The sequence below is a fragment of the Telopea speciosissima genome, chromosome 2 (genome assembly GCF_018873765.1).
Source record: "Telopea speciosissima isolate NSW1024214 ecotype Mountain lineage chromosome 2, Tspe_v1, whole genome shotgun sequence".
Lineage (NCBI taxonomy): Eukaryota > Viridiplantae > Streptophyta > Magnoliopsida > Proteales > Proteaceae > Telopea > Telopea speciosissima.
In genome coordinates this window covers 4,706,240-4,716,118 of record NC_057917.1, presented here as the reverse complement: position 1 = coordinate 4,716,118, position 9,879 = coordinate 4,706,240, and the positions used below count along the sequence as shown (strand labels likewise).

General features: G+C 38.9%; 1 protein-coding gene across 1 annotated transcript; it reads left to right on the top strand.

The window, feature by feature from the left end:
• Nucleotides 1-2,674: 2,674 nt before the first annotated feature.
• LOC122651892 (protein NRT1/ PTR FAMILY 2.7-like) lies at nucleotides 2,675-8,238 on the top strand. The gene is made up of 4 exons (XM_043845451.1): nucleotides 2,675-2,817; nucleotides 2,916-3,133; nucleotides 3,209-3,756; nucleotides 7,352-8,238. The coding sequence occupies exons 1-4, from the start codon at nucleotides 2,700-2,702 to the stop codon at nucleotides 8,229-8,231; spliced, it is 1,764 nt and encodes a 587-aa protein (XP_043701386.1). The 5' UTR covers nucleotides 2,675-2,699; the 3' UTR covers nucleotides 8,232-8,238.
• The last annotated feature ends 1,641 nt before the right edge of the window (nucleotides 8,239-9,879 follow it).

Sequence of the window (9,879 nt, the reverse complement as noted above, 5' to 3'; positions counted from 1 at the left end):
TCCAATAGGACAATTGAACTGTTGCTATTTTGCACTTAAATGTGTTTACTTGCTTGTTTAGGAGTTCTCTCTTTTATGTATGTAGTATGTCATGTGGTTTAATTAGCTAGCAAATCATCCTTTATAGCAACAGTTTTTTTGTTTTTTTTTTTGGCTAAAGATCAACAATATGGATTAATAAGAAAAGGAAAAATACAAAAATTTAACGTCCAGGCATACTCAGACAATTACCGAGAGCAAAATAAAGGGAAAACATTCCCTAAACACACTAAAGAAAGAGGGATTCCCTCAAGCTAACCAAACCCGACTCTTTGGCGCCCTAGAGCATCATCTAATAAATAACCATTCACAGGGGAAGGAAAATCAGAATCCCAAACAAAAGATGAACCGTGCTTAGCTGAGTACTTAGCAAGAAAATCAGTCACCGGGTTCGTTTTTCTGAAACAAAGAAAGATCTTCCAATGAATAGCTTTCAAATAAGGAAGAAGGCTATTCCATATTTGTTGTATAAGCCAAGGAATAGACCCAGTGGACCGCTCGCAACACCACCACTGAGTCATAATTAATCCACAACCGGTACACCCCCAACTCCTTTGTAACAAAGAGACCATGCATGATTCCCATAAACTGAGCCACATAATTTGATTTAATACCCACGAACACACAAAAAGCTGATAATGGAATTGCCTGGTCATTCCTAAGAACACCACTAGCACCGGCCTTGCCAAGATTCCCAAGAGAACATCCATCAGTATTTAACTTCATCCAACCTTTAAGAGGTCTACACCACCACACCTCTCTTATCACCGGAGCAGGCTTAGCGAGCAAGGGGATCTTCAACCTTCTAGCACAGATCAGATCCTGAGAGTTACGGACAGGATGGGAAAAAGACCTTGAAAGCTCCCTTAGAAGATTGAAAATAATTTGAAAAGATACTCCCTCCGATTTGGCCTTACCCTCAAATTTCCTACAATTGCGTTCCAACCAAATGACATAAAGAACCTACACCACCCCCTGATTGGGGGTTATGGGGGAATAATTATCACCTTCAATTCCTCCAATTCCTCTAATGGGGGGAAGTAGACCATACTTTCGACAGTGTTTTTGGGTAGGGAGTAGGGTGATCATTTTCGCCCCATGTGAGGAATTTAAGGAATTGAAGAGGATAGCGAATTGGAGGGGACAACAATTCGATTAGGAATCCAATTTTTTATGAAGCCCATCTTTTGTTGTTTTGCGTTCTTTTCTTCAATAAGCAGAGAGCCTCTATCTGTGTTACTATTTGAAGAGAGTTGTTTAGCATTCTTACTCCCCCAAAAACAGTGGGCCTATACGGCTATACCTGATTCACGAAAATGTAGGGGACTTAAATTGATATTTATTGATGGGACCAAATAGGCCTGAGTTGTTGACACCCTACTATTTTGAATCCTCTACTGCCTCACCAACACTACAACACTAGTAACTGTCTAAGACCCACTCATCGTTATAGCCAGATTAACCTATTTATAGCTTGATTAACACTTTTATAACCTTTTTTCAAAGATCCATTATAGCTCAACTAATTTGACCTGATCACAGCCCTCCTGTTATCTTCTTATATAGGCTAAGGATTTTACTTGAATACCCTTGACAATGGCTATCCGCTCTTCTGCATCACAAGGGTTCTAGAAGATATCCGACACACCACCAGAACTTGCCACATGCATGGTCGAGCTCCCATTTGGATGGCGTAGATCAAGCTGGAAACGACGATTTAATAATTAAGAAATCCTCCTCTCCATCACATGTGCACCACACTTAGTTGTGCTTCATCGATCAGTATCGTCCAAATGGGAGCTCATCCAAGTGGCGATAAGCTGTGGTGGTGCGCTGAACATCTTCCAGTGCACTCCCAAGCTGGAGAGGAGCCATATCCTTGACAATGGTGTGTTTATGTTCACGTTGTTATTGGTGAAGCCTGATTTCAGCTCAGAAAGTTGTTGAGGATCTTCAAAGGGCTATTTCGGCCTCGAAACAATCTCGGATGGCCTAAAAAGCGGATACATCATAGCCACAGGCGGTGAATTGTGTAGAGCTCATCGAGACCTTCGAATCGATATGTTTTGAGATATATGTTATGTTTTGGTCCGACCCTGACTAGTTGGTCATTTTTGGGCTCTGGGGGTAATTCTGTACTTTCTGAGTTAGGACTTCTCTATATAATGTTCTTTTCTTTGGGAGGGCTATAAGAGAGATTTTGTAACATTTCAAAATAGTGAAATCTGTTATGTTGCTCAGTCGTGGATGTAGCTTCCCATCTTGGGGGTGAACCACGTAAATCTTTGGTATTGTGCATTGTGTGTTTTCTCATTTTCGTTTTTCTTCAGTAAATCGCCACTCCTAGTCGTTGTTTTCTTAACACACGTGGCAATTCAAAGTACTTTTATCACAAAGACATACTTACCCCTCTATTTAGCTACCAATCTATTATAAAGTAGAGACACTACGAAGTAGGTTACAAATTCATTTGCAACCCTACATCCAAATAAGTACTCTTTTCAGTGGACTTTCCACAATATGAGTCTATAAATTAAATGGTATTTCTCATCAGTTTCAGTCTCTCTCAAAAAGTGTTAAAAAAGGAGCCCAGCTTTCAGGTTTCAATTCACTTCATTTGATCATTTCTATCACCCTCACCTTCTCTAACTAAGAAAAACATGGCAGACACTGACTCACAACACCACTTCCATGGCGACCTTTCCCACGCAGAAGCCCAAACAACAAGCACCATCGATTCCAAACGAGGGGGTTGGATTACCTTCCCCTTCATCACAGGTTCCCTCTCTCTCTCTCTCTCTCTCTCTCGTCTCTACTGTTAAGACTATTATAACGTGTACGCTTTGTGTACATGGACTGTATCCCTGTATGTATAGTTGGAGTACTGGGTCTAACTCTGGCATCTGGGGGTTGGTTATCAAACCTGATCGTCTATCTGATCGAAGAGTTCAACGTGAAGAGCGTCGACGCCGCACAGATCTCCAACATCGTCAGCGGTTGCACCAGTCTCTTCCCCATCGCCGGTGCCATTCTCGCCGACTCCTTATTTGGTTGTTTCTCCGTCATCACCTTCTCCTCTATTGTCTCTCTTCTGGTATATACATACTCTTACCTACTATACTTTAGTATATCTTCTTCTCTTCTCTTATCTATGTATGCACTCTTGCAGGGTATAATTCTGTTAACTTTAACGGCGATGCTAGACTCGCTAAGGCCTTCACATGGAGAAACGCCGTCAAGGCTTCAACTTGGGGTTTTATACAGTGCTTTAACGCTGACCTCTATAGGGCTTGGAGGTACGCGCTTCACCATAGCAACAATGGGTGCGGATCAGTTGATAAAGCCAAAGGATCAAGGGGTCTTCTTTAACTGGTATTTCTTCACTATCTATGTCTCTTCCGTCATCAGTTTCACGGCCATTGTCTACGTAGAGGATAACGTTGGATGGGGTTGGGGTTTTGGGTTATCTGCCGCCGTTAACGCCGTCGGCTTGGCAGTTTTCTGGGCCGGGAAACGGTACTATCGTAGTGTGAAGCCAAAGGGAAGCCCTTTCGTAAGCTTGGCTAGGGTTGTGGTCGCCACCATTCGGAAGTGGAAGTTAGTAGTACCATTAATGTTGTCTTCCCAAAACCAGCAAAGCAAAGATGATTCTTATTACTATGGCCAAACTGAGGTTGCAGAGTTGCCTTCTTATTCAGTTCCCACTCCAAGCTTCAGGTATCAATTTTCTCCTCTGAAATCAAAGTTTTTTATTTTTTATGCGTTCAAAAGGAATCCACTCTATGGGATCCACATGGAGTGGATTCCATCTGAAGGGCTGTGAGCCGTTTTCGTACGCTCACAAGTGAGCCCAATGCGTCCTGTATGGGACCATAGTTAGTTAATATCAATATTCATCTAAAGGAGAATTGTTTCCCGTATTCGTGAATGTCATAATTAATTATTGGGAGGTGAGTTCTTGCGAATTAATTAAGATCCTCTCCCCCGGGGATTACACTACCCATTAGATCTCACACTGTCCATGGGTTATGGGACTCACGTTTGGATTGCGGGTTTCATACCACATGGACGGTATGAGATCCCAAAGGAGTATAGTGGGTGTGTGACCAAGAAACTTTTCTTTTTCCAAAAAAATAACAAAGTACAATTATAAATTATTTGATACCGTCAATAATAAAAAATAATAAAAACCTTCTTAGAAATATGTGTCTAATTTTTGTTTTGATTAAAACCCATCGCCATTGGATCCCAAAAATTGGTGTCAATCAGTCAAAATCCTTACCACCAGTAGCATCTGTCTCTCTCTCTCTCTTTCTCTCTCTTTCTCTCACCCACCCACCCACCTATTCACTGTTCAAATAGCACCATTATAAGTGTATTTAGAACTTGACACCTTTCAATTGTCTTTTTTATATTTTCAAAAGTTATTGAAAATAGAATTATAAAAAAGTTTTTAAAACTAATTTGAAAACGATATATCATTAACAAAAGTTGTCATTGTCATTCATATTTATCTTTTAAACATATGAAATGATATTAGTACCCTCATTAGAAAGAAATTATAAACAATATTTAATGGGTTCCTTTGTTGAACAAGATTCAATCCATTGAAAAAATAGAAAAACTTATCTCAACTTGATATCCTTTTGTTGAGCAAAATTAAATAAGTTGAAAAATTAGCATTAGAGTTAAGGACAAAATGTAACTTGTCTCAATTTGAGATCCTTTGTTGAACAAGCTTCAATAGTTGGAAAATTAACATAAAAATATAGGAAAAAAATGAAACTTGTCTCAACTGGAGAAGAATAAACAAATTCAGAATGGATGTCATCGTGGGGGTCATCATGCTTGAAACTCAATTAAGTAAGCACCTTGCGAGCTGCGACCCCCTTTCTTTATTGTCTCCCATGCTTGGAATCCTTGTTGCTTCTTTTGTTTTCTTTCTCTTGTAGGCTTTACTTGCAAGCAAAGATTATAGGATTGTATCAGAAATCTGCCATTTTTTTTCTTCTATTATTTCTTCTTAGTTTTACCCAACTCTTGCTTCCAGTCTTTTTTGTCTTCTTAGTTCTCAAGCAAGATATTTGATTCTTTTTGAAATTTGTGGAGCCACTACTGCAAGTGGACATTATTGAAGTTAGTCAATTGGTGGGCAACAACAACTGTGGAGGGGACAATTAATAATACTACCTTCCATATATAAAGGCAGTTTAACTTTTAAGGGTCCCATTGGTTGTTTGGATTAAGGCTTACTGGCTTTTTGTCAACTTTTGATAGCCAAGTTCAAAGGCATACTTTTATGAGGATAGAGTCAGAGAGGCTCACACATGAGTCAAAGGCGGTAGGCTTAACCATGGAGCTAATGCAAGCTAGAGGTATTAATGTAGACCAAGGGAAGAGAGAGGGGGGGGGGGTTTCACCTACGTGAGCATACGTGAACGATTCAGAGTCGTTTAGATAGAATCTATTTTGTGAGAATGTTTCATTCACGTACTCTCATGTATGTGAACATTCACCCCCCTCAGAGGTTTTAGGATCATAGCATGGTAGCTAAACCCTTCCCACATAGAATAGAAAAACTTTCTCCGAAAAAAATATATATATATATAAACATCAAAATGGAAAATTTTCTTCGGTAAACAATTAAATTTGAGACATTACCTAATTTAAGGAACTCTCTATGCATACAACTGTTAAAATGTCAAATTATTTATCTCTTTAGCAATTATAATTGTTTGTCATAATTAAGTATGTGTTGATAATTTCCTCTAAAGTACAAGAACTTTAGGGGAAAGTTTTCATGCACCAAAATTGAGACATTACCTAGTTTAGGGAACTCCTTGTGCATCCAATTGTTAAAATGTCAAATCATTTGTCGCTATAACAATTATATATACTTGTTTGTCATAAATTTTTTGTACTCACATGTGTTGATAATTTTCCCTTGAGCTTCGTTAGGTTGTACGGAGAATTAAAGAGAAGGGAATTGAAATTTTCAAAATTAAAACAAAAAATTTTGTAATCATTACACCATGTGTACTAACTCCAAATCATTCCATATTTGGTTATTAAATTCCACTTTACTTTGCATCCAATTCCTTTTGGTTTAAAATGTAAAATGTATTATTACTAAATATGGTATGAAATTTAAGTATTTTATACAATCACATGGGATAATGATTATAAAACTTTCTTTTTTAAATATGAAAATTTCACTTTCCTTCCCTTTAATATCCCTTGCAACCAAACATAATCTTAGGTACACTAACTTTTACAGGAAAGTTTTCTTGCACCCGAACATTCTTCAATGATCATAAATGTCTGACTCCTATTTATGAATGATCGATAATACTTTACTGTTGCACGATATTTTTTTTGCACCATCCAAATCCCTCGGTCAATAGATTCTCCCTTAACTGTGGGTGTGGGAAAACTCGGTCCCAACTTTTATGTGAGGAACAACTTTATTAACAATATCATTTGATCTACATCGTGTGGACTAATCTTGCCAAACTAACCATTGGGTTCAAGAATACGAGATTAAGGATGGGATTTGGTTTTTGCAGATCAGACGGAATTAGTCATGGCCGATTATCTCCCAAAAAAAAAAAATTCCCTCTCTCCTGCCCCTTCTATCCGTCTTCGTCTCTCTCTATCTCCCTTCATTTCCTCTGCTTTGCTTCTTACCTCCTTTGACCAACAACACAATCCTCACTAGCGTCTTTCTCTTCTTCTGGTTTCTTAGGGTTTTTTAGTCGAACAAGACTAGAGGAGGGACGAGACACAAAGTAATAGAGAAAGAATGAATGGGAGAAGAAGACCTAATAATTTCACATGTAAAATGAAATTTCCCAACCTTTTACATTTCTTTTATTTCCAACATCTTTACATTGCTGTTACCGATAATAGTATTTTGAGTGAAGAAGAAAATGGTGTAAATGTAAATTTAGATAAATTTTGATTAAAAAAACATATGTTTTTTATGTATTATTAATTAGGTGAGGTTTTCATTCACGGTCGCATAAGTCCTTTTCATCCCTTTCTTGTAAGAGAGGACAGAGCCATGCACAAAACTTTGTCTTATTAATCTAAACAAATTATTAAATAATAGAAAAATGAAAATATAACAAAATTTTAAAATAATACAGTAAAATTAAAATATATCCTTTTACAAAAAAGAAATTAAAATATGACCAAATTCTCAAAAATTTCGTACATGCATGAAAAATTGCAATAAAAATACTTGAATGTTTTAACATGATACTATCGCCATTCCAATCGAACTCATAAAATATGCAATTTTTTGGTGCAGATTTCTGAACCGTGCAGCTATAAAAACCGAAGGTGACACCCGACCGGACGGTTCAATCGCAAAGCCATGGAGGCTATGCACGATGGAGCAAGTCGAAGACCTCAAAACCCTACTCCGACTCTTCCCTCTCTGGTCCAGCGGCATCTTCTTGAGCACCCCAATTGGAATCCAGATCAGCCTCACAGTCCTTCAAGCCCTCACCATGGACCGCCACCTTGGGCCCCACTTTCAAATCCCTGCTGGCACTTTCCTCGTCTTCTCTCTCCTATCCACGGCTATTTCCATCTCAGTCATCGATCGTTTCCTCCCTTCCACGTGGTACAGACTTACTGGTCGCTCGTTGACCCCACTTCAACGAGTAGGACTCGGCCACGTCCTCAACATCATGGCCATGGCAGGGTCTGCCGTCGTGGAATCGAGGAGGCTCCATGTTGTCCGGTCCAACCAACTCGAGAACCAGACCGGATCAACCGTCCTTCCGATATCAGCATTATGGTTGGCATTGCCACTGGTCATCGTCGGCGCCGGCGAAGCATTACACTTTCCAGGACAGGTTTCTTTATACTATCAAGAATTTCCGATGCCACTGCGAAGCACAGCGACCGCTATGGTCGCGCTGCTCATCGGGATCGGTTTTTATCTGAGCACGGTGGTGATCGATTTGGTACGGAGGGTCACCGGTTGGTTGCCGGATAACATTAACCAAGGGAGGATGGATAACATATTTTGGATGTTGGTGGTGATAGGAGTGGCCAACTTTGGCTATTACCTAACGTGTGCCAAGTTGTACAAGTATCAAAATGGTGGTGAGTGGGACACCACCAGTTCTAGCTCAGAGTGTACAGACCAAAAGGTCCAAAAGGACCAAGATCAAGAGTGATGGATCAGAGACTGTCACCAAGGAAGGATCTTCATGGGCGAGTTCTAGATAAAACAATTAATGTAAAATGAAATAAGCATGGAAGCAATTTGTCAGCTATGGCTTCATGACAAGCTCTCGATTTCATAATCTTACTTGTTGGGTATATTTAATAATAGGAAATGGCCAAATGTTCTTTGTGCGGGGCATAGGTTGCTCCCAGACACATGGGGTGGGAAAAATTATCACCTTGCCTCCTGAATGACAGAAATACCTCCATGTGTATGGGCACAGCCTGTGCTGCGGCACGTACAGAGAACATTAGCCCTCCTATTTAGGGGTGTCAGTTGGTTGGGTTCGATCGGATTGACTTAGTTTCAATTGATAATGGGTCAAACCAAAAACGAACTGTTCATGTACAGTTTGGTTTTGGTCCGATCCAGTTTTGAGTTGTTATTGGGTTGGACTAACGTGTTCTTATTGATCTATTATTATTTATAGAGTTTTTTATTTTTTGTGGTTTTACCTATGATTTTTATTTTGTTTTATTTTATTTTACATTTTTGTTTTGTCTTATCCAATGGAATTTAACTACAGTTACAAAAGAGGGGGAAGGGGGTGCTTTATGGCACAAGGTGAATAGAGAAGAGTCAAACTTGTGACCCACTAAGCCTACACTTGACCAACAAGGAACCGGTCAACCTATTAGGAATTAACAATGCACTAGAACAACGATTGGTAAAAAAAAAAATGAAATCATACACAAATATTTACATAGTTCACCCAAGATGAGTTATGTTTACGGCCACGCGATAAATCAAAGCTTTCACTATTCTGATGAAGATTCCAAAATCCTAACTCACACCTCTTTACGATATAACACCCAATATATAGCATTTTGCCGTGTTACAATATAAAGACATCCTAATCTTTGAAAGCACAAAATTACCCAAGTGTAAAATACTCCCACAAAATTACAAGGGTGTACCCCTTTACTCCATTATCACCAAGTGGTCATGGGTTTGAGTCTTTGGAAACAGTTTTTTTGTAAAGCAAGGATAAGGTTGCGTACATTATGACCCTCCCCAAACCCAATAGTGGTGGGAGCCTCATTCTCTAAGTACCCACAAAATTAAGTTAGGGGACTCATTGCCTCTTTATAATTTCCACAGCCTATACTGACGAACGAAACCGTCATTATTGGAGAAGAATCAACAGTACTTCCTGAATTGAGTTGAGATCAAGCTTCACCAATAAAACAACTAACTGATCAAACAATTCAAAGTTGAAACTTGGGGACTACATCCTAACATTTTTTTTTTTTAATTATATTTTATATTCCACTAGAGGTCTATGAAAGTTCTGCATGTACCACCATAGAATTTTTTTTTTTTTTTTTTTTGGGTAAACATGTGCCACAAAAGATTCGCCCATTATCTCTCCACTCTCTAATGGGATCCTGACATCTCATGTGCTGAGTACTCTTTTCCTCAACTAATAAGATAAGATGCTTCCACCAAAATCTTAAGATGAACGTGGAGAAATTTGAGTGAAAAAGATGGGTTACAGTTCTTTCTACAATAGCTACTCGGATCATCATGACAGTGCATGTGTTAAAAGTATTTGTCCTTGTAACTTCGTGATCCAACTCATAGAAGAGGAAGAAAAG